This window comes from Hyperolius riggenbachi, chromosome 1 (genome assembly GCF_040937935.1).
Source record: "Hyperolius riggenbachi isolate aHypRig1 chromosome 1, aHypRig1.pri, whole genome shotgun sequence".
Lineage (NCBI taxonomy): Eukaryota > Metazoa > Chordata > Amphibia > Anura > Hyperoliidae > Hyperolius > Hyperolius riggenbachi.
This window is the reverse complement of record NC_090646.1, coordinates 621996769-622016383: the sequence shown is the minus strand read 5'-3', so window position 1 is coordinate 622016383 and position 19615 is coordinate 621996769. Positions and strand designations below refer to the sequence as shown.

Below are 19615 nucleotides of genomic sequence, written 5' to 3'. Positions count from 1 at the left end.
TGAAAATTGCTCTGGTCCTGAAGGGGAAAAAGACCATAGTAGGGAAGTAGTTAAAATTAATTTTGAAATGCAATGAAAAGTTGTGAAAATATCCCCTAGAAAACTCAGGCGACAAAGTTAATTGTGTATGGACCAGGGGCCCCTATTCAATTAACCTTTCTCCTGAATTTTCCAACAAGAGATATTTTCACACATTATAACTTATTAATAAAATAACTTTTAAACCCCCAGCAAGAGAGGAAATACTCAAATCCTCACAGGAGACCCTTTTGTCCTCCAGCCTAGTCACCTCCTCTCACTTTCGCATCCAAGACTTCTCACGAGCTATCCCTTTCCTTTGGAAGTCTCTCCCTCAGCCGGTTCGTCATGCCATGAGTCTGGAAACCTTCAAACGTACTCTGAAAACACACCTGTTCAGACAACCCTATAATTTGCTATAGGCAGCACTGAAGGCACACTGCCTCACACACTAACCCCTGTGTTTCCTCCCCACTACCCTCTAGATTGTAAGCTCGCAAGGGCAGGGACCTCCTCCTAGTGTTTCTCATACTGCTGTAACTTTAACATATGCACATGTACCAACTACACATCAACTATGTATGTATCTGTATTCATCCTATTCAATGTCATGACTGTACAATGTCTTGTATTTTGTATGTATATTTGTTCCCCATTATTTGTTTCTACTATGTACAGCGCTACGGAAGATGTTGGCGCTATATAAATAAAAAAAAAATACTAATAATAAAACACCAAGCACATGCCTACAGTTCCTTATGGTAAATTCTGCACTTGGAGGTACTATACTCTACAAAAGCTTAAAGGAAACCTAAACTGAGAAGGATATGGATTTTTCCATTTAGACTAATAGCAGTGGCCTGACTCTCCTGCTAATCCTTTGTCTCTAATACGTTAGCCTCAACAAGTATACAGATCAGGTGCTCTGACTGAAGTCAGACTGGATTAGCTGCATGCTTGTTTCAGGTGTGGGATTCAGCCACTACTGCAGCCAAAGAGATCTGCAGGACTGAAAAGCAACTGGTATTGTTTAAAAGGAAACATCCATATTCCTCTCAGTTAAGGCTCCCTTTAAAAGGAACCTGAGGTGTGAGACCTATGGAGGCTGCCATATTTATTTCCTCTTAGTCTTAAACAATACCAGTTGCCTGGTAGTGCTGCTGATCTTTCTGGTCAGTAGGGTCTAAATCACACACCTGATAGGCATGTCATAAACATCTGATCTGCATGCTTGTTCAGGGTCTATGGCTAAAAGTATTAGAGGCAGAGGATCAGCAGGACTGCCAGGCAATGTGCATTTAAGGAAATAAACAGGTCACCCTCAATCTCCCTCTCACCTCAGTTTACCTTCAACCTCCAGGCGACCGCGTCACGCCAATGGGCGTGGACGTGGCGCCAGGCCCAGGACCGCCTAACACCGATCGGCTTACAGTCCTGGGGCGGGGATTTGCAGGAGATTGCGCTCGCCGATGCTTGCATCGCCGTTTACATGACGGAGGTCAGCTCTGTCATCAGCCTCCTAGCGGCGATCGTCGCTAGGAGACTGTTAGATGGAAAAACCGCCGTCTATTTAGTCTGTACAGAGCTGCGATCTATGGCAGCACTGTACTGGGGACAGCTGGGTGACACGGCTGCCCCACCTGGGTGGCAAGACAGCGATCCGCTGTCATAGGATGAAGCCTATGACAGCCAATTGCACTGATTGGCTGGCAGGGGGAGGGAGAGTACAAAATATAAAAAAATAGGCCAATATATTAATAAAAGTGTAGAGGCGTGGACTCCAACATTCTTGGATCACTCAGACAGGGGACCGGACATGCCCATGTAACAGGCTGGACTCTGCTCCTTTAAGAATGCGTGCTCTGGCAATAGATGCAATAGTGTGCGTTGCAAGGGGAGAGAGAGAGAGGACAAGGCTGGCACTGCAATTCAGGAGTTTATTGTAGCAAATTTAAAAACTTACAGTCAGCGGTGGTGGGCAATACAGATAGTGGCTAGGTGGGCGCCAGGTCAGATGCCTTCTCAGACGTCCGTTTCGCGCCGCTGGTGTTTGCTCACTGAGAGGCAAAGGGTGACTCTTTCCCTCTCAGTGAGCAAGCGCGTCCTCTTCACCTGAAGGGTCCGCATAGCTCTAACCCCTCCCCCCGTCACTGCATTAGCTATTGATTGCTGCTATGCTGATAATGATGATTAATTCACTAAACCATGATAACTAGGGATGGGATAAATCCACAATTTCTTCGAATCCGAATCCGGATCCGAATCTAAAAAGGTTCTCGAATATCTCGAATCTTTCGAATCCCGAATCTAACGAATCCTGCACATAAAAATTGTGCGATCCGTGGTATAGTTGCCCGCAGTATAGGTACCCAGGCATAGGTAGCGAGGTAAAGGTGCCTTCAGTATAGCTAGCTAGGTATGGGTGCCTTCAATATTGGTAGCTTTCAGTATAGGTAGCAAGGTATAGGGGCCTTCAGTATAGGTAGCAGGGTATAGAGGCCTTCAGTATAGGTAGCAAGGTATATGGGCCTTCAGTATAGGTAGCAAGGTATATGGGCCTTCAGTATAGGTAGCAGGGTATATGGGCCTTCAGTATAGGTAGCAGGGTATATGGGCCTTCAGTATAGATAGCAGGGTATATGGGCCTTCAGTATAGGTAGCAGGGTATAGAGGCCTTCAGTATAGGTAGCAGGGTATATGGGCCTTCAGTATAGGTAGCAGGGTATATGGGCCTTCAGTATAGGTAGCAGGGTATATGGGCCTTCAGTATAGGTAGCAGGGTATATGGGCCTTCAGTATAGGTAGCAGGGTATATGGGCCTTCAGTATAGGTAGCAGGGTATAGGGGCCTTCAGTATAGGTAGCAGGGTATATGGGCCTTCAGTATAGGTAGCAGGGTATATGGGCCTTCAGTATAGATAGCAGGGTATATGGGCCTTCAGTATAGGTAGCAGGGTATATGGGCCTTCAGTATAGGTAGCAGGGTATATGGGCCTTCAGTATAGATAGCAGGGTATATGGGCCTTCAGTATAGATAGCAGGGTATATGGGCCTTCAGTATAGGTAGCAGGGTATATGGGCCTTCAGTATAGGTAGCAGGGTATATGGGCCTTCAGTATAGGTAGCAGGGTATATGGGCCTTCAGTATAGGTAGCAGGGTATATGGGCCTTCAGTATAGGTAGCAGGGTATATGGGCCTTCAGTATAGATAGCAGGGTATATGGCCCTTCAGTATAGGTAGCAGGGTATAGAGGCCTTCAGTATAGGTAGCAAGGTATATGGGCCTTCAGTATAGGTAGCAAGGTATATGGGCCTTCAGTATAGGTAGCAGGGTATATGGGCCTTCAGTATAGGTAGCAGGGTATATGTGCCTTCAGTATAGGTAGCAGGGTATATGGGCCTTCAGTATAGGTAGCAGGGTATATGGGCCTTCAGTATAGGTAGCAGGGTATATGGGCCTTCAGTATAGGTAGCAGGGTATATGGGCCTTCAGTATAGGTAGCAGGGTATATGGGCCTTCAGTATAGGTAGCAGGGTATATGGGCCTTCAGTATAGGTAGCAGGGTATATGGTCCTTCAGTATAGGTAGCAGGGTATATGGGCCTTCAGTATAGGTAGCAGGGTATATGGGCCTTCAGTATAGGTAGCAGGGTATATGTGCCTTCAGTATAGATAGGTAGCAGGGTATAGAGGCCTTCAGTATCGGTAGCAAGGTACATGTGCCTTCAGTATCGGTAGCAAGGTATAGGGGCCTCCAGTATAGGTAGCACAGTACATGTGCTTTCAGTATTGGTAGGTAACTAGGTATAGGGGCCTTCAGTATAGGTAGCAGGGTATATGTGCCTTCAGTATAGGTAGGTAGCTAGGTATAGGGGCCTTCAGTATAGGTAGTAAGGTACATGTGCCTTCAGTATAGGTAGGTAAGTAGGTAGGTAAAGGGACCTTCAGTATAGGTAGCAGGGTATAGGGCCTTAAGTATAGGTAGGTGGTAGGTAGGTAGGTATAGGGGCCTTTAGGTAGGTAGGTAGGTAAAGGGACCTTCAGTATAGGTAGCAGGGTATAGGGCCTTAATTATAGGTAGGTATGTAGGTAGGTGTAGGGGCCTTTAGGTAGGTAGGTAAAGGGACCTTCAGTATAGGTAGCAGGGTATAGGGCCTTAAGTATAGGTAGGTATGTAGGTAGGCAGGTATATGTGCCTTTAGGTTGGTAGGTACATATAGGGGGCCTTTAGGTAGGTGGGTAGGTAGGTAAGTATTGAGGCCTGTAGGTAGGTATAGTGGCCTGTAGGTAGGTAGGTATAGGGGCCTTTAGGTAGGTAGGTAGGTATAGGGGCCTTTAGGTAGGTATAGGGGCCTTTAGGTAGGTAGGTACGTATAGGGGGCCTTTAGGTAGGTATAGGGGGCCTTTAGGTAGGTATAGGGGCCTGTAGGTAGGTGGGTATAGCGGCCTGTAGGTAGGTAGGTAGGTATAGCGGCCTGTAGGTAGGTAGGTAAGGATAGTGGCCGGTAGGTAGGTAGGTATAGTGGCCTGTAGGTAGGTATAGTTGCCTGTAGGTAGGTAGGTATAGTGTCAGGTAGGTAGGTAGGTAGGTATAGGTGCCTTTAGGTAGGTAGGTACGTATGGGGGGCCTGTAGGTAGGTGGGTAGGTAGGTAGGTATTGAGGCCTGTAGGTAGGTATAGTGGCCTGTAGGTAGGTAGGTAGGTATAGGAGCCTTTAGGTAGGTAGGTAGGTATAGGGGCCTTTAGGTAGGTAGGTAGGTATAGGGGCCTTTAGGTAGGTATAGGGGCCTTTAGGTAGGTAGGTAGGTACATATAGGGGGCCTTTAGGTAGGTATAGGGGGCCTTTAGGTAGGTATAGGGGGCCTTTAGGTAGGTAGGTAGGTAGGTATGTTCTTAGCTGGTTTCAGACCTTCCTATCTGGCAGGACACAGCAAGTATGTCTGGGCACACACTACTCTAATCCAGTGCCACTTCCCTATGGAGTTCCACAGGGTTCTGTACTATCACCATTACTCTTTGCAGTCTACATGCTCCCGCTGGGCAAAATAATCCAGAACTATGGCCTAGGATACCATTGTTATGCAGATGACACACAACTGTATCTGTCCTTCAAGCCTGGCACCCAAGACCCATCAGCATCCATAAATGCGTGTCTAGTGGATTTACAAAATTGGATTAACACCAGCTGGCTGAGGCTGAACTCTGACAAAACAGAGGTGTTGGTGGTAGGTGGTCCACACATGATGGATAAAGTTCAAAACGCTCACCACCTCAAACTAGCAATTGGGGGAGATACTGTACAGTATAAAGACTCTGTGCGAAACCTTGGGGTGATCCTGGATGGAAATCTAAAACTCAAACAGCAGATATCAGCTGTCGTCAAGTCTTCCTTCTTCCATCTAAGAAATATAGCGAAAATCAAACACCTTATCCCAGCTGAAGACCTACCTGCCCTGGTTCATGCATTTGTATCCTCCCGCCTAGACTACTGCAACGCCCTGTTCATCGGATCTACAGAAAAGGTTCTGCGCCCCTTACAGCTAGTACAGAATGCTGCAGCCAGACTCCTAGCCAATGCCCCCCCGCAGCTCACACATCACCCCAGTACTGCAAACTCTTCACTGGTTGCCAGTAAAATGGAGAATCAATTTTAAGATCTGCCTGCTAACATTCAAGGCTCTAAACCACATGGAGGTCGGAGGAGGACGAGTGCGAGCGGGGGGAGCGGCGGATGCGCGGTGATGCAGCGTCGGGATTCGGCGGATTCGTATAGTGGAAAATGGCGTCGGGATTCGAATCCACGAATCTCGAATATTTCCTAATATTCGAGGGATTTGTGGATTCGCAGGATTCGTCGTCCCACCCCTAATGATAACTCATATCACGGTCGCGCTAGCGTTTTCGCACGCAAAAACACGAGAATGCGCGCAAAAACGCTAGCGCGGCCGTGATATGAGTTATCATGGTTTAGTGAATCAAGCCCAATATGTGCTTTGAATAGTGGTAATTGTTAACAAACTGAGGCCCATGGACATGTAGCTAGACTAGTGACAGAAAGTTGTGCTATGTGTTGTAAACAACACATTTACATTTAAAGTTTTATACAGAAAAGAAAAATCTCTAGTTATTTTTGAGTGGTTGCGAAGTGTGTAGTCCCAGGGCTGGATGTACCATAAGGCACTGTAGGCATGTGCTCACAGGCGCCTGGTGATGGAAAGGCGGCTAACTCCCCTCCTTGAATGCCTCCCTCCTTCCCTATGCAGAGTCCCAAGTGGAGCATAAATGAGAGGTTACTCACCCAGTTCTCAGCATTCCACTGACAAGATCTCCCTTCAGTTGGGGAACCTCTAGCTACCTAATATGTGGGGGCTCTTCTAGCTAAGTAGTATTAGGTAGCTAGAGAGGTACACTCAGTATTTAGGGACATCTCTAGCAACCTATGACAGGCAGGGGAAGGAAGGGAGAAGTGACAGCAAGCACATTTGTGGTGTGGTTTGGTGGGGGTTTGTAGGTTCGTGGAGGCCAAAGTGTAGGGTGTCAGTCCATCTGCGCTGATAGGCTCCTGTGATGTAAATCCGGGCCTGTGTAGGCAGGATGTACTTGCCTTGCAAGAGACGTATATTCAGATAAAAAATATGATACCATTACAAACTGTATTCTAATGCCCCTCATTTTTGTAAAACAGGTCGCTGTATTGACACAAAACTGAAATGCAATGGAGACAATGATTGCGGAGACAATTCAGATGAAAGGAATTGCAAAAAGAAGCCCCCAACAAAGAGGACCTATAAGCCAATACCGGGGGCTCAGATTATGGGCAATGGGTAAGTTGAATCCTGCTGTAATGAAAAATGTTACATAGATGATCCTAGATAGAACAACTGTAGCAGGGGCGTAACTAGAAATCACAGGGCCCAGGGGCGTAGCAATAGGGGGTGCAGAGGTAGCGACCGCATCGGGGCCCTTGGGCCAGAGGGGCCCCGAAGGGCTCTCCCTCATCTACATTATTACCTCTCTATTGGTCCTGTGCTCATAATAATCATTTCTATAGATGCTGTGAATAGTAGTAATCACTAACAAACTGTTTCCAAGCCTCTTCTTGCACCTCTGACACTGTAGTTGCCATTGGCAGGTTTCGGCATGCCGTATCAATTGTTATGTATAGAGTGCTTGGGGGGCCCCATGTAAAACTTGCATCGGGGCCCACAGCTCCTTAGCTACGCCACTGACAGGGCCCCCCTGCGAAACTCTGAATGGGGCCCCTCTCCCCCTCCACCTTGCTTTCTGCACAGGTAAACTGGGAACCAATGTTATTCAATTGGCTAGTGCTCACTTGAATGTGTTTTTCCCCCATGCAGATAAAAACAGACAGCAGGGGAGCACTGTATGCATTTTGTCTATCAATTACATTCGCTTATGTGATAAAACGTGCATGTTTTCACAGATTATTATTATTTAGTATTTACTACAGTGCACAGCACTTGGGGAATGGAAGAGTGGCTGGGGGTAGAGCAGTGCTGTACAAAAGACCCTGCTGCACACTGAATAGGGTCTGTCTACTAATCTTTGTCTACAAAACTTTGTATGAATCGTTATCAGTGGCTGAGCAGAGTCAGTCATTAGAAAATTGTGCGGAGAGCAGAAAGTTTTTTTTCTCTCTGTGCCTTTTATTGTCAGTCTCTCAGGACAGGGAAAATAAACTTTTCCCCCTACGGTGCCCCCTGCAGCTTCTGGGCCCTCCTGCATCTGCATCCCCTGCAGGGTCTATGGTTTCGCCCCTGACCTCTAGAATGGACATGCAGACTAGCATGCAATACATAATAGCTCCATTTTAGGGCTGGTGTACTGGTGGCTTTTGACGTAGTGGCTGGATAGTGTGCTGGTTAAGGGCTCTGCATTTGACACAGAAGACCAGGGTTTGGAATCTTGGCTAGGGTCAGTACCTATTCAGTAAGGAGTTCAAGGCAAGACTTCCTAACATGCGGGGTGGCCCCCTTGAGCCCCTTAGTGGCTGCAGCTCTTGAGCGCTTTGAGTCCAACAGGATAAAAGTGCTATACAAATGTTAGGATTAGGACTATAGGTTAAGACAGGGGTCAGGAACCTTTTTGGCTGAGAGAGGCATAAACGCCACATATTTTAAAATGTAATTCCGTGAGAGCCATACAATATGTTTCAAACTGGGACAGTAGTGTTCACGTCCCTGTTGCCATGGTGATGTGCATACAGTTGATCCTCCGGGCAGTGACAATGTCAGACACGTCTTCAGCTTCTCTTGGGTTTCAGCAACATCAGCAATTTCCCCGAGAGCCACACAGGAAAAATACCAACTAACAGCTTGTACAATTAGCTAGCTGACTTGGGGTTTGAGTCACTTTGCAGGACAAGATCCCTGCACTTTGGCCCAATAGGCTGCCTGTCTATTGGGCCAATGTGCAGGGATCTCGTCCTAATGCCTGAGTCCATCGGAAAGCCGCTAATGCGCAGGAGCGCGGTGGGTAAATATTGCAGATGCTACTGCGCCTGCGCCACAGCCGACAATGCTGTCAGCTGATGTTTCAGAGGCTGCAAGCGCTGGATAAAGGAGGGGGAATAGGGCAGGGAAGCCTCATTAGCGTACCCCTTCCAAAGTAAGTATCCCCCCAGGGGCTGTTTTTTTTTTTTTTTACAGATTTACTTTAACAGAGAGCCTGTCATTTTTACCTTAGGTACAAGGACACATTAGAGGATCAAGGACATTAGAGTTACGTCCTCTGTGTGGCTGTCTGTTGCTGTAACTCTAATGTCCTTGACATCCCGACGCTCCCGACATGATCGCCTTGCACGCACCTGGTGGTGGTGGAGAATCAGCTGTCATATGAAACTCTCACACAGAACAACACCCCCCTTCCCCGATGCTTAGCCCTAACCGCCCCACCCACACAAACTCCCTAACTGACACTTAACCCTAACCACCCCCCACACAAATACCCTCCCTGACACCTAACAGTAACAGTCCTCCTGCACAAACACCCCTACCTGGTGCCTAAACCTAACCATGCCCTTCCATGTTTCCCCTGCTGAAGAAACCTTCACTTGACCCAGCACTGCCATCCAACTACCGCCCAATCTCCCTCCTCCCTTTTGCCATGAAAATTCTTGAATGCCTGGCCCACCAACGCCTGACCAACTTCTTTAATTCCAACTCCCTTCTCGATCCCCTGCAATCTGGTTTTTGTACAGCCCATTTCACAGAAACAGTCCTCACCAAAGTGGTCAATGACCTTTCCCTTGCCAAAGCCGAAGGTAAATACTCCAACCTGCTCCTCCTGGACCTCTCCTCGGCATTTGACACTTTCGACCACTCCCTCTTCACTGGCGTATCCAGACGGGGGTTCTGGATGTATGGAACACCCCCTGAGACTCCTGTACCTTTAAAAAAAATTCCCTGAAATCCCTGAAGCAGACAAGCTGGTAAATATACAGAGGCTTGCCTGCAGGGTCTGTGGGAAAAACTCAGCTCTTTCCCTATTGTAAAGACTGCATGTAGACAGCTACATAAGGTATGTCACAGGTTGAAAAGTTTTTGACAGTCCCTAAACTCCAGGAGGGCTGCCTGCAGCTTGTGTGAGAGGCTGACCATCCATTACATTCTCCACACCCCTATGGACGGTATACCTATATCATTCCCCTATTCCCACAATCCTCCCCACCATGTTGTTAATGTTTTGTTTTTGCTTTGGCAATGCTAAATGTATTTGGTCCTGCCAATAAAGCTTTTTTGGATTTGGCTGGCAGGGACAGGAGACACAGTACATGCAAGTAGCCTCTGTGTGATGTGGGACTGCAATACAGATACGCTATCTGCTCTATCTCAGTCTCTCCACTCCACCTGGGGGGCAATCTCCCCCCAGGCCCCCTTTCATTCAGTCAGTGATTTAGGGCTGGTGTCTGGTGTATTCAGGTTTGTTGTTGTAAGGCAATGCAAAATACTGGGCTAGCTGATACAAGTGCAATTAAAGGGCAGGCAAGCTGGTATATATACACAGCATGATGCAGAGCTTGCCTGGAGGGTCCGGGGGCAAAAATCTGTCTCTCCCCTATGTCATAATGACTGCATCTTGTTAAACAAGGTGAACATTTTTTGACAGTCCCTAGACTCCAGGAGGGCTGCTTTCTGACTTGTGTGAGAGACTGGCAGGGACAGGAGTCCTATTACAGGCAAGTAGCCTCTGTGTGATGTGGGACTGCAATACAGATAATGCTCCATCTCAGGCTATTCTCAATTTCTCTCCACTCCTCTTCTCTCTGGGCTAGTGCACGCTAAAATCACAATAGCAATCGCTAGCAATTAGTGAGCGCGATTTTCAGAGTGATTTCTGAATGAATCACTCAAAAAAATTCTGCATGCGGTATACCTGCGATTTTGAAAAAATCACAACGCTGCTGTGGGAACACCCACATAGGGTAACATTAGCCAAGCGCTTTTCAAATCAATGTTGATTTGAAAAACGCTCAGAAGCCCTCTTGGTGTGCACCAGCCCTCCCTCATTCACCTATGTTTCCCTCTTCCCCTAGTGCTGGCTGGCTGTGTCTTCTTGTCATACAGGAAAGCTAAATAAAAGTGCAATCCTGGTGAGGCAAATTATTATTATTTAGTATTTATATAGCGCCGCCATCTTCCGCAGATGCACATATCCCTGCATCATATGGGTATCGCTTGCGCTATGTGACATGTGATGTGACATATTCCACTGAATTGTCCAAACAAAGTCTATCTCCCGTTCCTCTCTCGGGGAGTTGTTCCAGTGCTGTCCCCTGTTCAAATTTGCTGCTTCCAGAAGCCCTCAGAAACACTTGTGTCCTTGAGTACTTCCAAAGATAGGCAGCTCCGTAATACGCCAACGCACTTTTGTGCATGGGCAGTATGGAGCCACCTGTATTCGGAAGCACTCGGGGACATAAGTGCTTCTGGACTTTTCAGGAATCCCCCCCTCAGGGGCGGCGCCAGGGGGGTGCAAGGGGGTGCTCGAGCACCCCCTAGAATTGTCCAAGCACCCCCAAAGCACCCCCTGGAGTGAACTGACTTCAGGCGTCTAAAAGACGCCAAGTCAGTTCACACAGCGGCAGCACGGAGCAGCAGGCAGGGCTACGGTAAGATGGCCGCCCGGAGCCCTGTTCTGCAGACTTCGAGTCTGCAGTGCATGGCTTCGGGCGGCCATTTTCCCGTAGCCCTGCTCTCAGCATGCAGGCAGGAAGTCTCGTCGTGACGTCGGGAAGGAAGAGGATCGTGGGTGCGCGGGCGCTGCGCGCCACAATGAGGTCGGGACTCGGGACAGGAGGTCGGGAAAGAAGGTCTTCTGGCTGTAGGTGAGTAAATGGGTTTTTCTTTTCTTTTTCAGGTGATGCTGATTGTGCATATTGGGGTCATATCTGCTACGGATTGTGCATATTGGGGTCATATCTGCTACGGATTGTGCATATTGGGGTCATATCTGCTACGGATTGTGCATATTGGGGTCATATCTGCTACGGATTGTGCATATTGGGGTCATATCTGCTACGGATTGTGCATATTGGGGTCATTTCTGCTACCGATTGTGCATATTGGGGTCATTTCTGCTACGGATTGTGCATATTGGGGTCATTTCTGCTACCGATTGTGCATATTGGGGTCATTTCTGCTACGGATTGTGCATATTGGGGTCATTTCTGCTACCGATTGTGCATATTGGGGTCATTTCTGCTACCGATTGTGCATATTGGGGTCATTTCTGCTACCGATTGTGCATATTGGGGTCATTTCTGCTACCGATTGTGCATATTGGAGTCATATCTGCTACCGATTGTGCATATTGGGGTCATATCTGCTACCGATTGTGCATATTGGGGTCATATCTGCTACCGATTGTGCATATTGGGGTCATATCTGCTACCGATTGTGCATATTGGGGTCATATCTGCTACCGATTGTGCATATTGGGGTCATATCTGCTACCGATTGTGCATATTGGGGTCATATCTGCTACCGATTGTGCATATTGGGGTCATATCTGCTACCGATTGTGCATATTGGGGCCATATCTGCTACCGATTGTGCATATTGGGACCATATCTGCCACCGATTGTGCATATTGGGACCATATCTGCCACCGATTGTGCATATTGGGACCATATCTGCCACCGATTGTGCATATTGGGACCATATCTGCCACCGATTGTGCATATTGGGACCATATCTGCCACCGATTGTGCATATTGGGACCATATCTGCCACCGATTGTGCATATTGGGACCATATCTGCCACCGATTGTGCATATTGGGACCATATCTGCTACCGATTGTGCATATTGGGACCATATCTGCTACCGATTGTGCATATTGGGACCATATCTGCTACCGATTGTGCATATTGGGACCATATCTGCTACCGATTGTGCATATTGGGACCATATCTGCTACCGATTGTGCATATTGGGACCATATCTGCTACCGATTGTGCATATTGGGACCATATCTGCTACCGATTGTGCATATTGGGGTCATATCTGCTACCGATTGTGCATATTGGGGTCATATCTGCTACCGATTGTGCATATTGGAGCCATATCTGATAACGATTGTGCATATTGGGGTCATTGGACGTGTTTTTTGTTAAAATCTGCTCACATTACGTGTATTTTCTTGAGAAAACCTGCACAATTATGTGAATTTTCTGGGAAAAGGGTCACCAAAACTTGGGCCCTCTGTCTTTGCGTTGCACTTTTAAAGGGAACCCGAGGTGAGAATAATATTGAGGCTGCCATATTTATCTCCCTTTAAGCAATACCAGTTGCCTGGCTGCCGTGCTGGTCCTCTGCCTCTTATTCTTTCAACCATAGACCCTGAACAAGCATGCAGCAGGTCAGGGGTTTCTGACAATATTGTCAGAACTGACAAGATTAGCTGCATGGCTTGTTTCTGGTGTAATTCAGTTCACTACTACAGCCAAATAGATCAGCAGGGCTGCCAGGCAACTAGTATTGTTTAAAAGGAAATAAATATGGAAGCCACCATATCACTCTCACCCTGGGTTCACTTTAAATTACAGTTAGCCCCGCCCTCATCCGGTCATGACCACGCCCATTTTTTCGCCGCGGCGCGCTTAGCGCGCCGCAGGTTGTAGCCACACCCATTTGCGCCGCAGGTCGTCAGCTCCCCCGGAAATTGGTCCAGCACCTGCATAGCACCCCCTAAAAAAATTTCCTGGAGCCGCCACTGCCCCCCCTTAAAAATCCTGTGTTTACTCCTGCTCTTCCTCCACTCCCTGCAGTCAGTTGGCATTCAGGACCTAGCCTTAGCTTGGATCTCCTCCTACCTCTCCAACTGCCCTTCACAATTTTCTTCAATGGTTCCTCATCCACTCCTACACCCCTCTCAGTTGGTGTTCCTCAAGGTGCCATCCTAGGACCACTACTGTTCTCAATCTATACTGCCTCAATTGGCAAAATCATCTCCTCCACGGGCTTCAGCTACCACCTGTATGCTGATGACACCCAGATATATCTCCACACCCCAGATCTCCTCTCCTCTACTATGGACAAAATGTCCGCCTGCCTCACATTCATTTCCTCCTGGATGGTCACCAGGTTCCTGAAGCTTAATTTGGACAAGATTGACCTTTTAATATTCCCACCCCATACAGCTGCACCCCTCCCAGATCTCCACATCACTATCAAAAATGCTACCATCCGCCCTACCTCCCAAGCCCGCTGTCTAGGTGTTACCCTGGACTCTGCACTTTCCTTTACACCCCACATCCAAGGTATTACACGATCTTGCAACTTCCACCTCCGCAACATCTCCAAGATCCGCTCCTACCTGTCCCCTGACACCACTAAACTCCTCATCCACGCCCTTGTCATCTCCCGCCAAGACTATTGCAATTCTCTTTTGTCTGGCCTCGCCTCTAACCGTACTGCCCCACTTCAATCAGTAATGAATGCAGCAGCCAGACTGATACATACTTCTCATCACAGTGCCTCTAAGATTCCGCTCTGTAAAGCCCTACACTGGCTCCCCATCAGCTTTAGGATCAATTTAAAAATCCTGTGCTTGTCCTACAAATCGGTGCACAAGACCTGCCCGACCTATATCTCTGATCTGATCCACAGGCACATACCATCCCAGCCCCTTACGATCCTCCAATGACCTGCGCCTAGTCACACCACGCATATCTCAGTCCCATGCACGATTGCAGGACTTCACTAGGGCTGCCCCCACTCCCTGGAACTCGCTCCCACCAGCCATCAGACTCGCCCCCACCTTTAATACCTTCAAACAAGCTTTCAAGACTCACCTTTTCATGCTTGCATAACCCTCTACACCAGCACCATAATAAGTTCTGTTAGACACCCTCTCAACAGATGCACCTATTGTCTCCACCCCCACCCTTTAGATTGTAAGCCTCTGGCAGGGCCCTCTCCCTTAGTGTTTCCAGCTTGATTATGCAATCTTACTGTCAATCACCCCTCTTGTGGTCTAGAACAGTCTCTATTTTGACCTATGACACTGTACTGTTATCAAATCATTGCATGATCTTGTTTTGTTGTGAGTTTCCTGTATGTCCTACCTTGTATGTTAACCCATTTATCACAATTGTTTTGCAAAAAAGTGTATTAAACCTCTAAATGCACACAATGGATTCCATATTGCACTACTCCCATAAAACATATCCTTAAGGTGCTTTTTAAAAGACGTCCTCGATTCCACCGCCATCTCCATGTGCACTTTGGAAAATGGATTGTACTGTCTCCCGCGAGCGGTTGATTTTATCTCTTGCCTTGAGGATAAAGTTGCGCTGCTCGACTACCTCTGCAATATTGCTGTTACTGCGGGAGTCCCCGCGTGATGAGAGGCCTTGCAGAGCCAGAGCTAATGTCAGTCTCTCGTCCGCCGAGAGCACCTTAAGGATACGTGAGTTTGCTGGCCAGCAGGACTAATCATTGTTAGCACCTCTGTTGCGCTCCTGTATTTATTTTCCTTACAGGATCCATCGAGGGTTTCAGAGGGAACTGAACTTTTGTATGTGCTAACCAATGAGCATAATCAATCACCTGCGTACCCGCACAACCTGACTGCCTGGTAGGGTTAGTCCACAACAGGAAACGTTGAATGGCACTTTTTGGGTGTAGTAATAGTGGGATTCATTGTGTCCAGCATACGTGTGTCCCTTGTTTTATGGGAGTAGTGCAATATTGAATCCATTGTATGCATTTAGAGGTTTAATACACTTTTTTGCTAAACCATTGTGATTCTTTGTAATTTATTTTCATTGATGTATTGTGCAAGGCACAGATTTGTAGTTGATTTAGTTAATCTTAATCAACCCAAGACAATAATTACCCCCCAAAATGTGAAAACTGGCATTTTTTCCAGTGCCGCTATAGGCACCCATTGAAATAGCAGCATTGAGGGCTAATTTAGGCCTCCAGCAGCACCTGCTATTATTCTGGCACGGCGGGCACCCAAGTTTCCTCTGATTACAGCTATTTCAATAGGCGCCTATGGCGGCGCCCAAATCTCCACCGCTAGCGGGCACCTAAATTGCCGCTTAAAGCATAATGTGGGAAATTGATAAAAAAACAAAAACAAAAAAAAACTGTAACATCTATGCAGCAATATATCCATAGCAGAATAAACTATATCAGGTTTTAGACCTAAAAGGTCAGTGGTTTGTTAATAGGGGATGCAGAGGTTGTAACAGTGCCAGGGCCTGTGGTACAAAGGGGCCCAGCAGGGGTCCTCCTACCGCTGTGGTAGCTCTTCATTAGTTCTGTAGCTAGCCACGCGTTCTGTTGGTATGGAGGGGAAGGTAGTCCGATGAAGTTGGCATAGTGAGTGGGGATAACAATGGCCTCCGCCAGTGCTTGGCTGAGACAATCTGCCAGACTGGTCACTGGCCAAAGCACCAAGGGAGGTCGAAGGGCACTGTACACATTCTTTGTCCAGACTGGCTCCCTCGGTGTAGAACCATCTAGCATATGTACAAGGCTTTGCACTGGGACCTACAGCTCTTTAGATACCCCACTGAAAGAGGGCTACGTTTGTGCATAGCTCCTCCCATATGTACCCGGTCTGGCAGGGCATGAAAGGAGGACTATGAGTCAGATGCAGCATAAGGTTTGGCGTGAACATTTCTGGAGGTCTGGCAGGAAGGTGTTTTAAAGGGAGTCTGAAGTGAGTTTTAAAGTAAAAAAACAGATATTCATCTAAGGAGAGGGAAGGCTCTGGGTCCTATAGAACCTTCACGTTCTTCTGCAGGTCTCCTCTTTCCCCTGCAGGCTGCTCAGTTTGAGTCTCCCGCCACGGGAAACTTCAGCAATCTTCATAAGCACTCGGGCCCCCAAAGACCAGCAGCTCTGTATTGCGCATGTGCGAATGTGCCAGAGAGTGTGCTTGCATGTGCGCAGTACAGAGCGGCCTGTCTTCGGAAACCCGAGTGCTTCCGAAGACTGCTGAGGTCTCCCCAACCCGGAAGAGAGGGAGCCTAACGGGGGAGCCTGTGGGGGAACGAGAAAACCGACAGGAGAACGGGGAGGCTCTATAGGATTCAGAGCCTTCCCTCTCCTTAGGTCAGTATCTGTTTTTTATTTTAAAATTTGCTTCAGTGTCACTTTAAGGGAGCATAGCTAATCAGGATTGTACAAGTGTCTGAAAACTAGGGGCAGAGCCTGGATATAACAAACATTTATTAAAGTGGAATAAACTCTGACATAACATTCAATAAAAAGGCATTGCCCTACTTTGTATTACCCATTCAGTTACCATATTTGCTTTTGTGCAAAAGTAATATTGTCTGTTTACAAATGACAAGCTCCCAAAGTACTGTTTGTCTGCTCTGACAGCTACCATTGCATTTTATTGCATAATTGCTGTATTTATCTATTATAATCTATCTGGTGGTCATTTCTCAGCTCTCTGCTTCTCAGCTCAGTACAGTTCCATTCCAGCAAGCTGCTGGCTGTATACTAATTGTAGCAACAGAGGAATGTAAACAAACAGATATTATCACCTCTTGGATGCGGCCAGATGCTTTCAGGAGCTTTCCACTGAAGAAAAAATTGCTGTGTTTAACTGTTTGAATGCTGTTCTGCTGCACAAAAAATGTTTGTGGTAGTAGATTTTATGCTGAGTTTCATACTACTTCAAGTACAGTGAGTACCGTAGGCATTTTTAAATGTAGTGATATACATTACTGTGTCAGTGCTCTTGTCACTGAAGGATTAATTACGGGTAGATACATAAAATAATCCATTACACTTTATGTAATGTGTTAATAGAACATATTTTGCAATAATTCTTCCTGCTGTACCACAGATTTAACTATCTCTCTTGGGAGAGAAGAGGTGAAATTTTCGACAACTCGTTTTTTGGTGGAACACATAATATATACATGTCAAATGGAACAGGACAAAATCGGGAAACCTACCGTCTTCCAGCCAACGTGGAGGATTACAAAATTGAGGTAAAACAGCAAGTTCTTAGAAAATTGAAAATATTTACACGGTCATTCCACCTCCTAGAGGGATATGGCAGATATTTGTGGTTGGCTGATTCACCTATTAGCTTTTGATTTGTTTTAGGCATACATTTGAAAACGTAATATCAATGTGGCTATGAGCGCTCCTCTATCTGCTTGCAACCGGTTATTCAAACAGAAATAAATAAATATGATGCAAAATATTAAAATAAAAATAGAGCCAATATGGATCGCCACACAGTGGGGGGTAACCACCCTAAAAAATGTCTATAGAAGTCTGTGCAGGGGCTCAACATCTAGTATTAACCTCCTGGGCGATAATCCCGAGCTGAGCTCGGGGTATGTCGCGCAGGAGGATTTCTCAGGCCCGCCGCTACCTGCCGTGCCGCGCAGCCCCCTCCCCCCCCAGACCCCTTGCGCAGCCTGGCCAATCAGTGCCAGGCAGCGCTGAGGGGTGGATCGGGACTCCCTCTGACGTCACGACGTTGATGATGTCGGTGACGTCATCGCGAGCATCGCCATGGTGACGGGGGAAGCCAAGCAGGAGATCCCGTTCTGAACTGAATCTCCTGCTTGCGCTGATTGCCAGAGGCGATCGGAGGGGGTGGGGGGATGCCGCTGCACAGCGGCTATCATGTAGCTAGCGCTAGGCTAGCTACATGATTTTAAAAAAAAGGGTTAAAATTCACATAAACAGTTCAAGTCTAATAGTGTCTTGAAGTTCCACATCCAAAATAATGTCCGCACTAGGTACTCCCACCAAATCAGATGGCTGATGAGTCATTATTGATGAAACTAGTAAGGCGGAGCCTCTGGTGTGGTGTAGCTGGGAGACACCAGATTACGAGCCCTGTCAGGATCGCTGAGGATTTTATACAATGTGCATTGTACTACTCAAATTGTGAGTGCACTCATATGTTTTAAGATTTTTAATAAAAACAGTATTACGCTATGCAAGGAGCCACGTATGTAAGCTGAGCCCGGAGGATATGATTTGCTAAGCGCTGTCTGCTGGTCTTCATATATGATCAGCGTATCCATCCGGTGAGCGTACAACAGTTCTATTAGACTGCTGGTGGCGGGTTGCTGAGTTTTAAACACTGATACACGTGTGGGGCTCAGTGACTTTATGACATCATCTTTTGAAGCCGGATTACGCTATGTTTGTTCGCTCTGTTTAAGTTTCAGATAGAAGCAGATACAGACAGCTACTAGATGCTATTGATGTGCCATTCATGCTGATCTGTAATTTAATATTTTGGATGTGGAACTTGAAGACACTATTAGACTTGAACTGTTTATGTGAATTTTAATACTAGATGTTAATCGCCTGCACAGACTTCTATATACATTTGAAAACGCTGTGCGCTAATTCAAGTGCAGCATTAACCAAAACAAAACACCAGTAAATTACAGTAGCATTTTATTAAAATTTACCAATATTGTACAACCTGATTAATATAGTGAAATATTGGCAATATTTGCCATTATTTCACTATGACCTATCCTCTCCCTACTCTTAAACAGAACCCTCCCCGGGCAACTAATAACCCCCCCCCCCCGGCAACTTATAACCCTCCCCCGGCAACTAATACCCCCAGGCAACTAATAACCCTACCCGGGCAATCAATGACCCTCTGCAGTCAAAGAATAACCCTCCCCCGACAACTAATAAACCCCCAGGCAACTAATAACCCCCCCCAGACAACTGATAACCCTCCCCCGGGGCAACTAATAACCCTTTAGGCAACTAATAACCCTTCCCGGGCAACTAATAACCCCCCAGGCAACTAATAACCCTCACCGGGCAACTAATAACCCCCCAGGCAACTAATAACCCTCCCCCGAGCAACTAATAACCCCCGGGCAACTAATAACCCTCCAGGCAACTAATAACCCTCCCCCGAGCAACTAATAACCCTTTAGGCAACTAATAACCCTCCCCGGGCAACTAATAACCCCCTAGACAACTAATAACCCTCCCCCTAGCAAATAATAACCCCCCCAGGCAACTAATAACCCCCCAGATAATGAATTACCCTCCCCAGGCAACTAATATCCCTCCCCCGAGCAACTAATAACCTCCTCCCGGACAACTA

The 19615-nt window shown here is 47.0% G+C and overlaps 1 protein-coding gene across 1 annotated transcript in view; it reads left to right on the top strand.

Moving 5' to 3' along the window:
- C6 (complement C6) overlaps nt 1-19615 on the top strand; it is a 141121-nt gene that overhangs the window by 31415 nt on the left and 90091 nt on the right. The window contains exons 5-6 of the mRNA XM_068250916.1: nt 6703-6841; nt 17354-17501. Coding sequence (XP_068107017.1) covers nt 6703-6841; nt 17354-17501 — 287 coding nt within the window. The remainder of the gene's footprint in view (nt 1-6702; nt 6842-17353; nt 17502-19615) is intronic.